Source organism: Conger conger, chromosome 18 (assembly GCF_963514075.1).
Source record: "Conger conger chromosome 18, fConCon1.1, whole genome shotgun sequence".
Lineage (NCBI taxonomy): Eukaryota > Metazoa > Chordata > Actinopteri > Anguilliformes > Congridae > Conger > Conger conger.
In genome coordinates this window covers 21867765-21887454 of record NC_083777.1, presented here as the reverse complement: position 1 = coordinate 21887454, position 19690 = coordinate 21867765, and the positions used below count along the sequence as shown (strand labels likewise).

General features: G+C 49.4%; 1 protein-coding gene across 2 annotated transcripts in view; it reads left to right on the top strand.

Moving 5' to 3' along the window:
• Window positions 1-18905, top strand: part of prkn (parkin RBR E3 ubiquitin protein ligase) — a 77695-nt gene extending 58790 nt beyond the window's left edge. The window contains exons 8-12 of one of the 2 annotated variants that reach the window (XM_061228142.1): window positions 7157-7218; window positions 9389-9544; window positions 15585-15671; window positions 16231-16348; window positions 17099-17344. In XM_061228142.1, coding sequence (XP_061084126.1) covers window positions 7157-7218; window positions 9389-9544; window positions 15585-15671; window positions 16231-16348; window positions 17099-17208 — 533 coding nt within the window. In that variant the 3' untranslated portion in view covers window positions 17209-17344. Of the gene's footprint in view, window positions 1-7156; window positions 7219-9388; window positions 9545-15584; window positions 15672-16230; window positions 16349-17098 lie in introns of both variants that reach the window. The other variant, XM_061228141.1, reaches the window with a different exon arrangement.
• The last annotated feature ends 785 nt before the right edge of the window (window positions 18906-19690 follow it).

Below are 19690 nucleotides of genomic sequence, written 5' to 3'. Positions count from 1 at the left end.
GTCATCCAGTTGTTTTACTGTGTTAGACTCTTTGTGGCATCGCAGCAGAGCTCGGCTACGCGTCCTTTTTACCCGACCATTTCACATTTTCCTCCCCGGCACCTGTGAAGCTGTGTGAATGCCCTTATTTCCTGCTCCTCTTGTGGGCTTTACTCAGTTTGCCTCAAATCCTCTTTGTGTTCCCGCTCTCTTTGATGTCTTTATGCTGCGCTAACCCAGCGCTGTAATGGATTACCCTGCTTTGTAATGCTTAGCATAATGAGGACCGGTTCAGTTGTGGTTCAGGCTGAAGGCAGACTGAGTTAGGTAACAGGCAGCAGTAATGGCCTCTGACTGGGAGAGCTGGGGGTGGGGTGGCCTGAGCTGATGGAGACATGGGTGTGATGAGCTGCTCTCGTGTTAGATAAGAGCGTTTATGTCTGCTCAGCAAGTAGGGAGAACGCCTACATACTTTATACACATACACACACGCGTACAGTACAGATTCACACGCGTGTGAGCACACAAACACTCACATACAGTAAACATACATATACGCAGATACACTTATGTATACACACATACAGAGGCACGTACAGTGCAATACACACAATACCCACACACACAGATGCACACACACATAAATATACACACACATATAAATGCACACGCACACACGCACCCATTGCAGGCTGTTTGCTCACTGCCCCACACCCACACCTCATTCTACAGGGGAGACTGCCTGCCTTCTCAAACCTCTGGTCATGACTTTCCTCTAATGAGAAAAATACTCGTCGTAGCCTAGAAATATGGTCAGTGAATAGAATAGCTCACGTAATGAGACTAGACACATTATGTAAGGGCAGGTTATATAACTGATGGGCTTTACAATATGATGAATTTGTTTGCTGGGTTATCGCCCCTGCTGTTATTCTGGAAGGATCTGTGTGGCTGGAAAGACATATTGCTGTGTCCAACAGTAACAAAGCCTTTGTTAGATTTTCACTGACTCGTTTCATTTAAATTAGGATGGGATTTTCTGGACTATTACTCTTAGACTTATAGACGGAGGAGGGGTGGTTTGAGGTACCCGCCGAGGTAGGGAGGTTTTCGGAGAGGGGCGACGCAGAGAAGAGAGAATAAAATATGATTGAGAGGGCGGAATGGAGATTTTGTCACCGTTGCCCTTGTTTACACCGCCGGCGATGCGCCGTTTCTCCCTCGCCGCGCGACCGCTTCCCCGACGACCGTCGTCAGGGCGGTTAGGTTGCCAGGGGTGCCGTTTGGAGTTAATGTCCTGTGGAAGGCGGTGATATTTAGAGACTCCGGTTAGGGTGGCCTTCTAAACCCGTCGCCCCCCCCCCCCCCCCCCCCCCCCCTCCCTCCTTCCCCTTTCCGCTCGCTGCGCGAAACGTTTTGCGAAAACGCGAAAGCGCCAGAGCTCGCCAGCAGGAGGGGGCTTGTATTAATCAGCGCCCCTGCGTTCGCCAGCGACGCGTGGAACGGGAATTAATAGCCGAAAATTCTGCCAAATGACGCTTTAACGATCATTCAGAGCTGTTTGTGTGTTTGTACAGTGCAGACATTAGCAGAACAGGCGGATTAATCTGTCTCTTTGCTGGGTTTGCCCGGAGCCAGCAGTCTAATGGGCTTCTGCGTGAAAGTGAACAACTCATTTATGAGATGGAAAACACAATTATGAACGCTTTGTTTGTCGCCCGGGATCGCAGCCTATGCTTAGAGAGTAAATAATCGCTACGGTAATGACCGCGGCGCTTCACACCTGGGTCGGGTTGGCGGTTCGACCCGGGTCTTCGGACGAGGAACGCGGGGGTGAGGCTTCGTCGCGCCCCTGTATGTGTACGCGCGTCTGCGTCTCTTCGATTGTGCCAGATTTGTACAATTGACGCCTCGTTATGGGGTAATCGATGGACTACGGGGAGCACAGAGGCGTTATTTTAAAACGGGGGTTGGGTTTTGCGTCTGCTTGATTCGTGGTACGTGCCTCGTCGTTCCCGCCCGTCTCCTAGCTGCCCCTAGTGTCGCACCGGTTGCCGGGTATAGAGCTCTTATAAAGAGTGTTGTAGGGTGTTATAAAACCGTTATAAAAGTTCACCTTCTTTGAATGGTCCTTCATACAAGCTTTATATCTACTTCATAAGCACTGCATGATCCTTCATAAATGCTTATTACATTAACATTAAAGGCATTTGGCAAAGGCTGTTATCCAGAGCGACATACAGTTGATTAGACTAAGCAGGAGACAATCCTCCCCTGGAGCAATGCAGGGTTAGGGGCCTTGCTCAAGGACCCAACGGCTGTGCGGACCTTATTGTGGCTCCACCGGGGATCGAACTGTGTGTCCCAGTCATGTATCTTAACCACTACAGGCTACAGGCCGTTCATAGCTCGACAGCCATAGGGTGTGTTGTGTCACCATCGATGCAGCACATGTCATTACCTTGTCACACGCCCAAACCTAATTATACTTATTGACAAAAGTATTTAGAAATATCTGTATCATACTTATGAGTGCCTTTGTACTGCTTATGAGTGTATAGTGTTAGCCTGAAGTGTAAGGGTTCATGCAAGTGTTGCCACAGTCTGAGAGATGTTTTGGGGTATTTGGGAGTATTTGAGGATGCCCTTGAGAGTGGCTCAGTGTGGCCACCTGTTCGACTGCTGTCTTTCTTTTCCAGTCTTTCCTTTTATCTGATGTGACCCATGACTCCACCTCTTTTATTGTTTCCGAATATGTCTGACTGACTTTTCCATCCTCTAAATTCTTCCCTTTAACTTGCTGTCCTCTGTTGCTCCTCTCTGGCTCTATCTCTGTCCACTTGTCTCTGTCTGTCTTTCTGGGTGATTTGGCACGTTCGTCCCCTGTTCACCGCCAACCACGTAGCCATGGCAACATTGTGTCATCCCCCCCCCCATCCAGCCCCCTCGTTTCTTTAATTACATTTAGACAAAAGTGAGACGTTTCCCTCTAAAATGTCCCTGCTCATCTGTCTGATTAACATTCGTCAGGAGCATTTGCATAATAAGAGTGAAGCGACAGGGACCCCAGAGAGATTATTGCATTAGCATTCACGGCCTGGAGGCTGCTACCATGCACCAGATCCTCCCTCTCTCTCCCTCTCCCTCTCCCTCTCTCTTCCTCTCCCTTTCTCTCCCTCCCTCTCTCTCTCTTACCTTCTCTCTCCCTCCCTCTCTCTCCCTCTCCCTTTCTCTCCCTCCCTCTCTCTCTCTTACCCTCTCTCTCCCTCCCTCTCTCTCCCTCTCCCTTTCTCTCCCTCCCTCTCTCTCTCTTACCCTCTCTCTCCCCCTCTCCCTCTCTCCCTCTCTCCCTCCCTCTCCCTCTCCCTCTCTCTCTCTTACCCTCTCTCCCCCTCCCTCCCTCTCCCTCACTCTTCATCTCTCCCTCTCTCTTTCTCTCTCTCCCTCCCTCTTTCTCCCTATCCCTTTCTCTCCCTCTCTCTCTTGCTCCCTCCCTCTCTCTCTTTCTCTCCCCCCTCTCTCTCCCTCCCTTGCTTTCTTCCCCTCTCTCTCCCTCTCTCTCATCTCCCTCTCCCCTCTCTCTCCCTCCCTTGCTTTCTCCCCCCTCTCTCTCCATCTCCCTCTCCCTCTCCCCTCTCTCTCCCTCCCTTGCTTTCTCCCCCCTCTCTCTCCCTCTCTCTCCATCTCCCTCTCCCTCCCTCCATCTCTCCCTCTCCATGTCTCTTTCTCTCCCTTCCTCCCTCCCTCTCTCTTTATCCCTCCCCCCCTCTCTCCCTCCCTCTTTCTTTCTCTCTCCCTCCCTCCCTCTCTCTCTCTCCCTCTCTCCCTCTCTCTCTCCCTCCCTCTCTCACTCTCCCTCCCTCCCTCTCTCTCTCTCTCTCTCTCCCTCCCTCCCTCTCTCTCTCTCCCTCTCTCCCTCTCTCTCTCCCTCCCTCTCTCCCTCTCCCTCCCTCTCTCTCTCTGTCTCTCTCTCTCCCTCCCTCCCTCCCTCTCTCTCTGCACCGTGCGTGTCTGAGCCTCATAGTGGGGTTCAGGACTACAATCATGCACCTGGCGGTAGCCGCGTGCGCTGGTCTCCCCGATACGGCCAGCCTGGCCCAGCTCCACGCCAGAGCTCCGTGCCCTGGCTTGTCTCTGCCATCGCAGGGGGGCTGTGTGCCGGACTCAACCCCCGGGCCAGGCCTGCCCATCCCAGCATTCATTTCACTTCATCCATTTTGACTTTAAGTTGGCCCGAGTGAAGCAGGAAGCGGTTTTTGAATAGAAACAATAATGGCAGAAGCCGTTTAGAGCTTTCTGTAGAGCTGGTGGGTGAGCGTAGCCATGCGGAATTAAAGGGAGGAAGGAAGGAGAAGTATTGCCTACACCCACAGTACAGACAAATGATGGGTTCTGAGTGCCAGGAATAAGGGATGAGGCAGAATTTGTGTCCTCCTCTGAGTTCTGTGTACATGGGGTACAGTGAGTGGGCGACACAGATGGAGGGAATGTGGCAGTTAGCTAGCGACGGTTAGCCTTTCATGTTGTGCATTAGCATTAGAGAAAGCCCACCTACCTCAGGGGGAATTGGTGAATACAGTCGTACAGTAAAAGTCAATGTTTTTCCGACTTGTTCCTTCGCCTCACTGTCGTATGCTGCCGGATAGCCCCCATCGGAGCGATCGTTTTCCTCATGTGAAAAGTTCTGTCTGTGTCTGGGCCCGTAAGAGTCGTGTTGGGACAACGGAGTGCAGCCACCATATCCTTCACTGCAAAACAAATCTGTCTTAACAAGTGTGTTAGTCTGGCAGTGAGAAAATAGCAGTTAAGGTACTGTTTGCTTGAAAAATTTCTTACCCCATTGGCAAATCTTCAAATGAATCAAAACTGTCTTACTTCATTGGCAATAGCTTTGTGTTATTTAGAAAAATATCATATAAATAAGATTTTAAGTCTAAATGTAAGACTAAAATACTGGCTGAGATTGACTTTTTTGCTCTGTGATATATGATATGATATATTGAGGCTAACTGTGTGTTCCTCTGATAGGCCATGTGCTTCAATACGCTTAAGAATAATTGTCAGAGTAATTAGTCCAGAATTTTCCTTGGGCATGATTAATTAATGATTAATAGTTGCTGTTAAAGTTAACTGATAATTTAAAACATTTTACGAATTTCAATATTTTATTGCTGCTCCCCACCCAACAAAACTACAACGTGCTGTCCCTTGTGCATTTTTAGGCGCAGTGTTTTTGCGCTCTGGATGTATGTAGTCTCCTAACCAGAAGCAGCAAAACAAACAAGACGGACAGCTCTTTTAAATTCACCGCAGGTAGCCTGACTCTCCCGTTCACTGGATAAAAAGATCACATCAGTCACATCAGTCTCGAGACCGCAGTGAGGAGAGTGAACTGAAGTAGCATCGTCCCCTGCCTCTGCCCCCCTCCTACCCCCCTCCTGCCCCCCTCCGCCTCTCGTCCTGTCTCTCCGTCTAACAGCGGGGATTCGGCCCTCAAACCCAAATCCGGCCCTGGTTTTCTTTCCTCCTGGGTAATTAGTGCTACTGATTGGCCGGGCTGTCTTCCCGCCGGGTAAAGGGAAGGTGGAAAAGCGGCAGTTCTCAGCCCTGGAGGTCCCTGATTTGAGGAACAGAGGCTTACGCTGTCATCTGGCCTCCCCCCCCTAGGGAACAGGGCATTAGTATGTGGTGTTGGCCTGACGCGCGTCTGAGGGGGTGGTGATGCATCACCCAGACACCTGACGCCCGGCCGGCTGGAGTCGCCGGGGGAAATCATGCGCGCGCGATGTCCGTCTTTCTCCGGGGCGGGGGCGGGGTCACGGGGAGTGGGCGTCGCAGCCGAGGCGCAGGGAGAGACGGGAGGGAGCGCCTTCCCGGTTCCGTGAGGTCCGTCTCTCTGTTCCTCTACGGGAGAGGCTTTTACCCAGAATTCCTGCCTTAATAAGGGATCCCAGAATGCTTCACAAGAGTAGACGAGGCGGGGCGCAGGCCAGGCGGGGCACGGAGGGGGCGGTGAGCTGCAGCCACCTGTCGGCGGAAGAGAGTGGCGAGTTGTCGCCGGCTCAGGAAGGCACAGCGGTGATTGGAGAGGAAATATTTGTGTTTCCATGTGGAGGAGAACAAACCTGCCCATCAGCTGCCAGGCGGTCTTAGCTCATTGGCCACTAATGACCCAAGCAGGCCCAGGTCCACTCTGCTTCGGCCATGTGGTAAAGCCCCAGGGTGGTCTGCCCATCTGTTCCCCCTCCTCTCTGCGTTTGTGCCTCTCTCTCTACTTGTCTTTCTCTGCGTCTCTCTGACAGTTACCTGGTTCCCCGCCTGTCCCAGGTCTGTTTCTGTATCTGTGTCCACTGCCAGGTGCTTGAGGTGCAGCATTATGAACTGTGTACTGTCTGGCTGGTGGCAGTGTGCTGCAGCGCCCCCTATCTGCGGCCCTGTGCAATGACTTCAGAAAGGCAGCCCTAGGTGGCCTGTGGATAAAAGTATGCGTGGTATAGGATGCAGATGGGAGAGGCCGTTCATTGGCACGGGGATGGGAGAAGCGGTTCGTCGGCACGGGGATGGGAGAAGCGGTTCGTCGGCACGGGGATGGGAGGAGCGGGTCGTCGCCGTGGGGATGGGAGAAGCCGCTCGTCGCCGCGGGGATAATTGGCGTGTCATTCCGAGGAGCAGCCTTTGGTTGAAAGCAGTCGATTTACCTCTGGAGGAACGGGATCGTTAAGCAGAGCCTGTTGAAAGAGAAGGGAGAGTTGACCCGACAGGGAGTTCAGATGAATACACATACATTACTCTGTGAACTTTTCTCACTGCCAGCTCATCCCATTAAAATGCATTTTAAAGTAAAACATAACCCAAAAGAGCATTCTGTGGATTTTAAGGACTGTCAATTCCAAGAGTCCTTTTGAAATGATTTCTTTTTAGTGTAAATATTCTCTTTTCCGGAACACCTCTTTCATTTTTTTTCCTTTCGTGTTTTATAACCAGTGCCGGCATTTGAAATGATCAGTGTGCGTGTGTGTGTGTGTGTGTTTGCATCTGCGTCTGCGTCTGTGTCTGCGTTCTTCAGAGCACGGTTTCCCTCCATTTTCTTTTTCTTGGATCCTCATGTTGCCAGGTGTGCTTGTCCCCAATTGTCCTCTGTTTTACCTCTCCCTCTCTCTCTCTCCCTCCTCTCTAGCCGGCTGTGCCAACTCCCTAATTAAGGAGGTCCATCATTTCCGGGCTCTTGGTGAGGAGCAGGTGGGTCAGGGAGACTGTGCTGGAGCTCCTCTCTGATGAGGGAGCAGCCTGACCTTTGCCCCCGTCCGTCTCAGGACTCCTGGGAAACGGGCCTTTCTTCTTCCTGTCAGTGTCACTGCTGACAGAGTCTTAATTGCAGCATCTGCCTTTCTGTTGTACACCCCCTCACACATACCTTCAGTCCACACATATGCGTGCGCGCACACACACACACACACAGAGACACACACACACAGACACCATCAAACTTTCCTCCTACACATTCACACAAATGTGCACACACACATTTTAAATCTTCCCCCCTGGATACATATACCCATACTGTCTAGCTTTTCTCCTACACACACACACACACACACACACACACACACTCACACTCACATACACTCACACTCACATACACCCCTGTATGTATACATAGACATGATATAGTAGACCAAATCTGATGCTCAAAGCACAGAGGGTGGCCACATCCATTTCCTTACGAAACAAATTAACATGGATGACTGGAACTTCCTGTGATGTGGTAATGGCCCAGTAGTGATATGAGCAGTAACTTCCTGTGATGTGGTAATGGCCCAGTAGTGATATGAGCAGTAACTTCCTGTGATGTGGTAATGGCCCAGTAGTGATATGAGCAGTAACTTCCTGTGATGTGGTAATGGCCCAGTAGTGATATGAGCAGTAACTTCCTGTGATGTGGTAATGGCCCAGTAGTGATATGAGCAGTAACTTCCTGTCATGTTGTCATATGGTAATGGCCCAGTGGTGATATAAGCAGTAACTTCCTGTCATGTTGTCATGTGGTAATGGCCCAGTGGTGATATAAGCAGTAACTTCCTGTGATGTGGTAATGGCCCAGTAGTGATATGAGCAGTAACTTCCTGTCATGTTGTCATGTGGTAATGGCCCAGTGGTGATATAAGCAGTAACTTCCTGTGATGTGGTAATGGCCCAGTAGTGATATGAGCAGTAACTTCCTGTGATGTGGTAATGGCCCAGTAGTGATATGAGCAGTAACTTCCTGTGATGTGGTAATGGCCCAGTAGTGATATGAGCAGTAACTTCCTGTGATGTGGTAATGGCCCAGTAGTGATATGAGCAGTAACTTCCTGTGATGTGGTAATGGCCCAGTGGTGATATAAGCAGTAACTTCCTGTGATGTGGTAATGGCCCAGTAGTGATATGAGCAGTAACTTCCTGTCATGTGGTAATGGCCCAGTAGTGATATGAGCAGTAACGTCCTGTGATTTGGGAATGGCCCAGTGGTGATATAAGCAGTAACTTCCTGTGACTGACTGCAGCCCCACACACAGCCACAGCAGGCTGAAGGGGAGGAGACCCTGCTCATGCATATTGAGGCCAGTACACAAATGCAGTGCTTTGTCACTGTAGCAACCTGGCAGCCCCGGCGACGTTCCCTAAACGTTGTTAAAAGGTTTGGCGGTCCCCGGGGGATTCCGGGTGGGACAGCTCCAGCTGGTCGCGGTCTACGTCTCTCTCCCTGTGGGCCTGCAGCCAGGGCCTCCTGTTTAGAAACTCCACCATCGTTCTTCATGTAGAAGTGTGATTGAAGTGATTATTAATTAAGGCAATTAGGAGCTCATTAGAGAACGAACGTCTGCATTTTTTTTTTTTTTTTACGCCGTATTGAAGTGATTTAAAGTATTTTTGTTAGTGCACAAAGACGTCTATCCACTGACTGACGGTGAGTTGTAAAGGCCCCCACTGTTGTGTTAATCTGTACTTGCTACATTAGTTGTGTGTGTGTGTGTGTGTGTCTCCAGTACGAGTGCTACCAGTGTTATGTGTTAGTCTGTACATGCTACATTAGTTGTGTGTGTGTGTGTGTGTGTGTGTGTGTGTGTGTGTGTGTGTGTCTCTCCAGTACGAGTGCTACCAGTGTTATGTGTTAATCTACATGCTACATTAGTTGTGTGTGTGTGTGTGTGTGTGTGTGTGTGTGTGTGTGTGTGTGTGTCTCTCCAGTACGAGTGCTACCAGTGTTATGTGTTAATCTACATGCTACATTAGTTGTGTGTGTGTGTGTGTGTGTGTGTGTGTGTGTGTGTGTGTGTGTGTGTGTCTCCAGTACGAGTGGTACCAGTGTTGTGTGTTAGTCTGTACATGCTACATTAGTGGTGTGTGTGTGTGTGTGTTGTCTCTGCAGTATGAGCGCTACCAGCGGTACGCGGCGGAGGAGTGTGTGTTGCAGATGGGCGGGGTGTTGTGCCCCGCCCCGGGCTGTGGGGCGGGGCTGCTTCCGGAGAACGGCCTGCGCAGGATCCAGTGTGAGAGCAACGCAGGACTGGGCTGTGGGATGAGAGCAAACACACACACGCACGACACAGTCCGTGTGGGGGATCGAACCGGCAACCCTCCGACTGCCAGACGACTGCTCTTACTGCCTGAGCCATGTCGCCCCCCCCCACACACACACACACACACACAAACACACACACTCACACACGTCACCTTAGATTTAGATAAGCAAGCTGTAGCAACAAAAAACCTCATCCATTCTATATTTGGCAGGCATTGGCATCAGTTTTAGTGACTGGAGGGGGCATTTCTAAAATTGCCTATATATTCTCAGTTGAACACAATCTCGAGGATAACAATGCCAAAGACACTTATATGGACCCTTATACTGTAGTTTAGCACTCAGAGCTATACGATACTCATCCCAGTACTCTCTATAAGTCCCATTTTTGGCTGGACTTTCACATGATTGCATAGTGCACAGGTGTAAACGGCAGTCCTGGAGGGCCGCAGTGTCTGCCGGTTTTTGGGGTATCGATACCATGTTTCATTGAAGGCATTGATTGGCTTAAGAAACCCACACACATTGGATGTTTCTCAGTATCGGTTCTTGTCCATTCCTGTGTTCTTCTGTCCTTGGGAACTTGTTTAATGACATCTTTCATGGCTCAAGTGCGGTTCCAATACTAATAATAAGAGCACAAGCAACCAAGAAGAGATAAAATGCCTGGATGTGTTCTTGGTCTGTCCCTTTTATGGAGGACGCATTGGATGCGTCCTTGCCCATTGAGAACAGACCTCATATCCCACCATTCATTGCGCGATGATGAGACAAGCCAAGCTCATAAATTAAGTTTTTGTTTCACCATGTCTGCAATAAAAATATTTATTTTGTAAGAACGTAAATGTGAGATGTGTGTGTTAAAATAGCTGAATTGTATCTAGTTTTAATCATAGCTACAGTGTATAAAGAGCAATTTTAAATTATCGAAACAGTTCGGCTAACTTGTTGGCACTAGTTCGGTGCATCCCCCCTGTTGCAGTAGGTAACTTCTTTGTGTACAAAGAGCAATCATTCTCTATACTTATGTTCTTACAGCTCCATACTTCCCAAGAACACAAATACATTCTGTTTACATCCCTAATGAAGTCTGTGTGGGGTGTCTCTGGTATTGATACTGTAAAGAGATAGGTAGTTGTGTTTACATATAAACTATGGAACATTCTGGAAACTGGAGAATGTGTCTGACTGCGCTCCTTGTACTGTTGCAAAGAAGTTGACCCCTGACCTCTGAGTGGCAACACCTTCCTGCCCTGACCCCGCCCTCCGTCATTATGTTTGAATTGAATGCAATCACAACGCAATTAAGGTGTAATTATGACACAATTTGCATGATGTTCTCTAATTACCCAGTCGATTAAAGGATAGGGTTTTAGTTCACCATCCATTAGGGCTGAGTGATTGCATGTTTGCAACAGTGTCATCACAGAAAAAACAGAATAACTTGGAGAAAACATTCCTCACCCTGTCACAATGAAACAAAATATCAACAGATACAGATACTGCCACAGCAAGTTTGGAACGACACTCCAGTTTTTCATTTATTTTATTTTTATTTTTCTCTCAGACAAACTGTACTTTCCTCTAGGGTCTTGAACGTACTTGTTCCTGGGTTTGATTTGCACTTCATTGTACATCGCTCTGGATAAGAGCGTCTGCTAAATGCCTTTAATGTAATGTAATGTGAAAATTTCTGCGAATGTAATCAGCTTTATTAACGTGGTAAATGCACTGTAGAAAACCCAGAAAAATTCTTTTTACAAGCATTTTAGTCTTATTTTTGGACTTATTTCCCAATGAGAATTCCCAATGGATTGATACTATTTCGCATGACAAGCAAAAAGCAAAAAAAAAAAGCTAATATTTTCTACTTGAGATAAATACGATTTTAAGTCTTATGACTTTAGAGAGAATACTTTGCAGTATGCTTTCTTCCTCCTCTCCCTCTCCCCTCTCCACTCGTGTATTTCAACTCGATGTGTTCCAAGAAGCCTCTGCTCAAATAGATGGTTAAATGAGGAATGTCTTTATACCGTACATAATGTAATTTTCTAAAATGATGATCATTGCATTGTAGGTTTTTGTGTTTGGATGTGTATATACAATGTAGTCCGTTAGTGTTTGGATAGAGGTGGCTCAGTAATCCAGCACAGCGGATTCGGTATTAAAGAGACTGTCAGCATTAATTTGCAGGTATCTGCATCCGTATCGTGTGAACCATGTTAGAATTACAGCCCTTTTCAAGCAGTATCGGTGTCCAAATGCTTACAGACTGCACTCTCTGTGCGTGTATGTGTGTAGGTCAGCACGATCTCCCTGCCTGCTGTCAGTCACATGTAATTGTGTGGACAGGGGCAGTCAGAGTTATTTATGTGCTGTGCTGGAAGCAGGTGTCCTATCCGGGAATCTCGGGAGGGGTTGGGGTTGGAGGCAGCAGGCAGCAGAGACCAGCGGGCGTTTCGGTGAGGGACCTGGGGTGCCTGTTCCCCCCCCCCCCCCCCCAATCTCTCTGCACCCGTACAGAGGAGCTCTGGTTCAGCACCGTGGCGTTTGAGATAAGCAGGGCTTCCTCCCAGGGCTGATGGGCCCTGCCTGGTCTGGAGAGATCTCCTGGGGGGTTCAGGGGGAGGGACGTAGCATTCCTCTGGAGGTTTGGTGTGATGGCGTCCAGGCTGGATGGCGGTGGGGGAGGGTGAGGTCCGCTCCCGGGCCTGGGGGGATGCAGATAGAGAGTTTATTGGGCGTCCCAGCGGTAGTATTAGGAGGTGTCCTATCACCGACACCCTGATGAATTTCTGTGGTCTTAAATCTGGTCTGAGGCCCCTCTGTTCTGTAACGGACTCCGCGCGCGCGCCGAAATCGATAATCCCTGTCTGCGATCCGTCCTTTTTTTAAATGGAGATGGGTTTAGGTGCTCCTGCTGCAGAGATAGGGCGAGTGACCGCGCGCGTCAACGTCAGCGCTGTCGCTCTGAGTCGGGGACAGCTGGACGTGGGAGCGCTTGGCCTTCTCTGAGACCGCCGCGTTATCTCCGCCCGTCAGCCAGGGAGAGGCCCGGGAGGCCAGAGGCACCGCCCGGCGGAGTGGCAGCGCCGCCCTGCGGGCCTCAGAGAGAACTGCTGGAGTGTGTGTGCGTGTGTGTGTGTGTGTGTGTGTGTGTGTGTGCGTGTGTGTGCGTGTGTGTGCGTGTGTGTGCGTGTGTGTGTGTGTGTGTGTGTGTGTGAGTGTGTGCGTGTGTGTGTGTCTGTGTGAGTCTGTGTGTGTGTGTGTGTGTGTGTGCGTGTGTGCGTGTGTGTGTGTGTGTGTGAGTGTGTGCGTGTGTGTGTGTCTGTGTGAGTCTGTGTGTGTGTGTGTGCGTGTGCGTGTGCGTGTGTGTGACTGCTGAGCGTGTGTGTGTGTGTGTGTGTGTGTGTGTGTGCGTGTGTGTGTGTGTGTGTGTGCGTGTGAGTGTGTGTGTGTGTGTGTGTGCGTGTGCGTGTGTGTGTGTATGACTGCTGAGCGTGTGTGCATATGTGTGTGTGTGTGTGTGTGTGTGTATGTATGTGTGCGCGCGCGTATGACTGCTGTGTGTATATGTGTATGTGTGGTGTGTGTGTTTATGTGCTGTGTGTTTGTGCGCTTAATTTACAAAGACAGATAGCAGGTGTCGATGTGTGTTTATATGGAAGCGGGTGGATTTGAAAAACAGCAGTGTGGCCGTTACCGCCAGCATCACGATACTGCAGGGTTTAATATGTCTCCACAACAAACCTGTTTATAAGAGCAAGAAAGAGGATTGACCTCAGTGGTGTAGGTTTGTCAGTGTGTTGATTTTATAATGTCTCTCACTGAGGCACAGCAGGGCACCACTCCCCTCCCCAGCCTCTCTCTGGTTCCCTTTCGGCCCTGCTTCAGTCGTGTTATCCATCCTCGTTCGGCCCGTGTGTTCAGTATCGGCTGCGGGTTGCGGAGCGGGGGCCCTGCGGGTTGCGGAGCGGGCCCTGTGGGTTGCGGAGCGGGCCCTGTGGGTTGCGGAGCGGTCCTGCGGGTTGCGGAGCGGTCCTGCGGGTTGCGGAGCGGATGCTTCAGCCTTCGGGAGGGGCCGCCACGCGCGCGGCGTCCGTGCGAGCGCTGCTTGGTTTCCGGCTGCTCGCTGGAGAGTGACGAGGGGAAATGGGTTTATCAGCGCGGCCGACCCGGGCCCGACCCCGGCCCGGCCCGCTCATGCGTCTTCCACAGTCCGCGGGCGGGGCCGCTCAATCTCCGCAGCCCGATTCGCGGTCCGCTGGGCCGGCGCCGCCAGAACCGGAGCGATTCCCGCCGAGCGGGGCATCACTCACCGAAGTCGCTCACACATGCAGAGTGGACTTATGATGCTTTTACTGTCGTTCAACAGCACAGCTAAATGAGTGAGCACACAGGGTTCCTACGACAGGGATGTAGTCTTATCTGAATCTAAACAGAAGCTCTTTTTACAGACGACATTACAGAGTCACAAAAGAAAAGGGCAAACACCAGGCCTGAACCCTCAAGTGGCAGGCAAGTTTTGCAAAAAAAACCCCCAGTGGGGGAGAAAAACCATCAAACTGCGGCGAGGAAAAAAAAATCCCCTTCGAGAAGAAATCTCGGGAGAAACCCGGCAAATCTCGAGAGGAGCCCGGCGACTGCTGATTGTCATTGAGTGTTCTTCTGAGGCTGGCTCTGTGTACGTCTGCACGTCTCTCGCGGCGGAACGTGCGCTGATAAACCTCCCAGGGAAACCGAGCTTTGGGAAGGAGTGAACGGAGCCAAGAAGCTCCGTTTCAAATACACGGCCCGTCGAGGGAGGGAGCCCGTCGGAGACAGCCCCTCGCCCCTGTAGATTTGTCGCGGCAGATGGAATCCTTGATTGTGGGAACGAGGACCCCGGCGGAGGCGGAGGCGTCCTGAGACTTTGCCGGTCTTTAAACAGGAAGACTGTAAGGGGGAAGAAACACAGCCCGTTCTCAAACTGTGCTGTTTGATGATGTGAGGCCTCTCTCTGCTGCCTTTTCGAAGACGCCGATGAACTAAAAATACAAATGAGCGTTTGATCCCCACGGACGCGGGCGTCGGAGAGGAGCCGGTCCTGTGCTTTCAGACCAGTGCCGCGGCTCAGATGCTCTATGGGATTCTGTGAGGGGAGGGCTCCATCTAATGGCTGTAAAGCAGACTTGCTTATGTTAAGCTTGGGAGTCTCGAGAAGGGGTGAACTTCGAAGTAGCGTTGTAACATGTTGCTTTAGCTCCCTCTGGTGGAACGTGAACAATTTTCCGAAATTGATTTTTTCAACAAGAGAGGAATTGCAGCAACAAACGCCCTCAAACCACAACACTGTTTCTCCCTCCCCCTTCTCTGTGAACGCGCTGGCGTTGAAACCCCCTCCCCCATGGCATTGGCTGTGGCTATTACCGATTTTCAACCATTGAGCTTGAATTATTGTACACCTATACAATGTTTTGGTCGGTCCATCAACTGTATATTTTGAAACCCGAATTTAAGGACTATAAACACAGGCAGAGGGTGAGTCAACATGTCAGTGAGCATTTATCAATGATAGGAAAGGTTTTTTAACAATGTTTTAACACAAAAATCGAATCTATTGTACCTTTAAGCAAAAAGGAAATTTGATGATGTTAATATGATATACAGTATATGCAGGTATCTCGCCTCTCCCGGAATTTGTCACCTGCTCCCTCATACCGCGGCAGAAATCTCTCGCAAACCAGTAATCTGCACCACAGGCGCAAATAAAATTTAGAGATTTGCATAATCCCGCTGCGAATTGGCAGACAGTCGCAAAATGAAGAATAGGGAAGGAATCCCCCCGGTCACGTAATTTACAGGGGTCCCCCATTTCATCTGAACATTTAAAAAAAACATCTAATATTCTACCAAAATGTTCGTGTTTACACTAGAGATGGTGTTTTATAAACTGTACAGAACTACGTGCTAATGGAACAGCTGCGTTTGAGTGTATGTGTGGAGCAGAGCGGTGTCGGATAAGTGTGCGTTGTTGGCAGACGTGTCTGTTTTCTGTCCGCAGTTCGTTTTCTGTCGTGAGTGTAAGGAGAGCTTCCACGAGGGCGAGTGTCAAACGAGGTCGCCCCCGGAGACAGGTGCAGCCCTCCAGGTAGGCCCGCGGCTTTCGGGTGTTCCTCTCTGCCCGTACCGCTGATCCTGGATCAGCCCATCTGTTCCTCACACATTCCCCGGGCACCGTGTGCGCTAAGACGCGCCTGATCCAGGATCATTGAATGGGGCGGAGTCTGCCAGCACGTCAGCCACATCTGGAGATTGTGTCCCACAGCAGGATGTCCCATTGGTGTCCCAGACTGAGGAGTCTCTTAGGGGACTCTACCAATTCACAATCAGTCTGCCTGTGATTTCATCTGGTTTAATAATACAGCCTCTTTAAAACCCATCCTTAGTCATGTGGCAGATTACAGACAGTGAAGGTGTTTGGTTGGTTTAAAGTACTGGGACATAGGTGTTCACTTAGTCCCATAAAAATTGCTATATTTATGGATCTAAATCAAAGCCTCATGAGTGCAGCACATTTAATCTTCATCGTGAGCATTGCTATTTCTGAAGAAATGGTGGCTTTAGGTGGCTAAACGGTCTCATTAGTAATGAAAAGTGATTGATTGAGGGCGTAATTAGCAGCGGTCTGATCCCTGTGTGGCCCTCAGGGCTATGTTGTGGATGAGGAGGCGGCTCTCCGTGCTCGATGGGACCAGGCCTCCAGGCAGGCCATCGATGAGACCACCCGGCCCTGCCCGAAGTGCCGCGTCCCGGTGGAGAAGAACGGTATGGCACCCTGTTCCCCTGTCTCGTACTGTACTATACCATCCTATTATACCACCCTGCATCTCTTATGTTATACTGTCCTACATCCTCCCCCTGTGTCCGGTACTATACCATCCTACATACTCCCCTGTTTCCTTTATGTATTATACTATACCGTCTTCCATGCTCCCCCCTGTCTCCTAAACTATACTCTACAACACCTGTGTCATACACCATAGCATCCTCAGTCAGCTACAGCCCGTCTCCTGCATTGTTCTGTGATGTAAGCGTGCTCTGGTTGGAGTAACAGCTCTGTCTCCTGTATTGTTCTGTGATGTAAGCTCTGGTTGGAGTAAGAGCTCTGTCTCCTGTATTGTTCTGTGATGTAAGCTCTGGTTGGAGTAAGAGCTGTCTCCTGTATTGTTCTGTGATGTAAGCTCTGGTTGGAGTAAGAGCTCTGTATCCTGTATTGTTCTGTGATGTAAGCTCACTGGTTGCCTGAGTAACAGCTTTGTCTCCTGTATTGTTCTGTGATGAAAGTTCTGGTTGGAGTAAGAGCTCTGTCTCCTGTATTGTTCTGTGATGTAAGTTCTGGTTGGAGTAAGAGCTCTGTCTCCTGTATTGTTCTGTGATGTAAGTTCTGGTTGGAGTAAGAGCTGTCTCCTGTATTGTTCTGTGATGTAAGTTCTGGTTGGAGTAAGAGCTCTGTATCCTGTATTGTTCTGTGATGTAAGCGCACTGGTTGCCTGAGTAACCGCTCTGTCTCCCCAGGTGGCTGCATGCACATGGTGTGCCCGCGCAGTGCGTGTCGGTTCCAGTGGTGCTGGCTGTGCCGCGTGGAGTGGAACCACGACTGCATGGGGAACCACTGGTTCGGCTAAACCCCGGACTGAACCCTGGACCGAACCCCAGCCTGAACCCCCAGCCAAGGCCTGGGGGCGACGGGACTCAGGGACCCTGAACAAAGACATTCATAATAACAACCTCCTTCCTCCTCCTTTTAAAGCCGTGACTTATTATCAGTCGTGCGCAGGTACATCCAGCTTACAGTGGGTCAGAGGTCACAGAGGTCACCCCAGCATTCTGATCACTGCTAGAATGTAAAGCGGGTGTGCGCTGTATCCGTCATATTGGTGCTTTTCGAGTGGGTCGGGGACCTTTGTGCGATGACGCTGGATGTGATGTTCGACAGCAGGGCAGGCGGGTAGATGTGTCTCTTTGAACCCTGCAATCTGTTTCACTTTTAAATACACCGTTTCTCAGCTCCATTTGACCAGGTAGAACACAGGATTTGTGACACTGCCTTTTGTACAGGCTCCCGGATTAAACAGGATTATTAGTGTCACTTTGATCCAGTTCCCTGCTGACACATTTTAAGATTTAATTGCCTGTCAGAGTACATAATCAACGAATAAGGGAGGATGTGAAGTTAATATTACATTTATAAGAATTGCGTTCTTATTGTACCCGTCAGGAATATGAAGTTTGACTGTTTTAATAAGAGCCACCCCTGCATCGCGAATACATTTATACGTCACATTCTAAAGAATGAGTGACAAAACATGGTTGTATTATGCATTTCTCTTAAGTCAAAACAATGCCCCGAAGGGACATTTTAATTGCACTCTTTGTAGTTAATTATGTGAATCCGTCAAACTTTTTCCCATCCATTTGCATTGTTCAGAACTGCCTCTGAAGTTCACAGTGGTGGGAAAAGCCTAAATCAGCTTTAATACACTGTCAGGTGAACACGGCGGGCTGTCAGATTTTACTGTTCTGAAAATTACTTCATTGTCTGTATGCAAATTGGTACATCATAGGATCGTTGTTTTCTCCACATGAAACCATTAAAAAAAAAAGCTTGTTTTAATTTAATGTTCCTTTGTGTTACAATGCAAGTCATTTAGAGTAACCCCATCATCATCATGTTCTAATTCAAATTATTTCATGTGGAGTACACAAAGGTAATTATTATTGTAATTATTTTAGTGGAAATGAATCGGTTGACGGGGGATAATCGGTGCTGAAACGCGAACGCTTGAGGAGCTTTAAGGCCGGTTTGTGGTCCTGCGATGTGCAATGGATGTGGCTGTGAAGCGACATTTTGTTCATACTCTGGGCGGCTGGAGTGCGGTCGTAAGGGCTAAGGACAATGACCGCAGTCTACGTCAGGTGACAATCGAACGTTCATGAACGTTTTGTGATTTCAGTCAAGCGACACTGTCGCTGGCCTTTAGACCATTGAAAATGGTCGATAGCAGATGCAGGGTGATCGGGGCGCGAGCAGAAAGGTTCCCGTCCTTGCATATTTATTTATGACAGGAAACCACTGCTTTTTAGAAACGGTACTATGATCATTTGTGACACTAATTATCAGGGGGTGTTGCTCAGATGTTTTATTTTCACTTTGCTTCACAAACCTTACTGTGATGTGTAAATTGATTTGAAACAGTGGAATTGTATTTGGTTGGCCAAGGGCCCGCTGATACTAATTTAAATGTAATCACATATAGCTAATATGTGATTTAGAAGCAGAATCGTCATTATTACATGCAGTATTAAAGGAATGTAACTGGTTTGGAATTTGTGAATGTGTGGTTCCTCATACCTGTTGAGTTGTTATGAAGTCTCCATCTTATCCGTCAGTATAAAGTAGCAATAAAAACCTGATCCTACCCAACCTCCTGCTCCACACCTTCACCGATGTTTCCTATCCCTGTGTCACTGGCCTCTACCTAACCTGGGCTCTGCCCTAGCGATGAACTACCAGGGGCTCTCTCTAATCACTCACCTCCTTTCTGTGTTCTCTGCCTGACCTGGAAATCGATCGAGGTCTGGTCTGCCATCTTTAAAGAGATTCCTTCCAAGAGCTGGAAGCTAGCAGTTAGGAGGCTCCTGAACTGGTCTTGAGCAAGGTAACATGAGCCCATCTTCTGCGGAAACATTTTTCTGGAATGTGTGACATCTAAGTGATTGACCTGTGGATCCACCTCTCCCTCTCTCCCACTCACCTGCCACCTCTGTAAATGACGTTGCTTCAAACTGAAGTTTGAAGGAGCAAGGACATTTGCCCAATTCATGTTTTCTCGAGTTCCTCGTCTTCACTTCTTTTTCTTGCCTCTCCCTATGGGTGGAGCCAGGAACCAGAAAGGAAAGGAATAAGGAGGTGGAGAATAAGCGATTGTGAGGAGCCCCAGGAGTGTCGCCGGCAGAGGACCTGCAGTGGCCCGGCAGTAAACCACGGAGCTGCTGTCCGTCACAGCGTGGGAGCGCTCCCTCCCCTGTCACTCAGGAATGACCGTCCAGTCACCCGCGGCTGTCACGGCAACATCAGGGACAACATGTCACATTTCCGTGCATTCT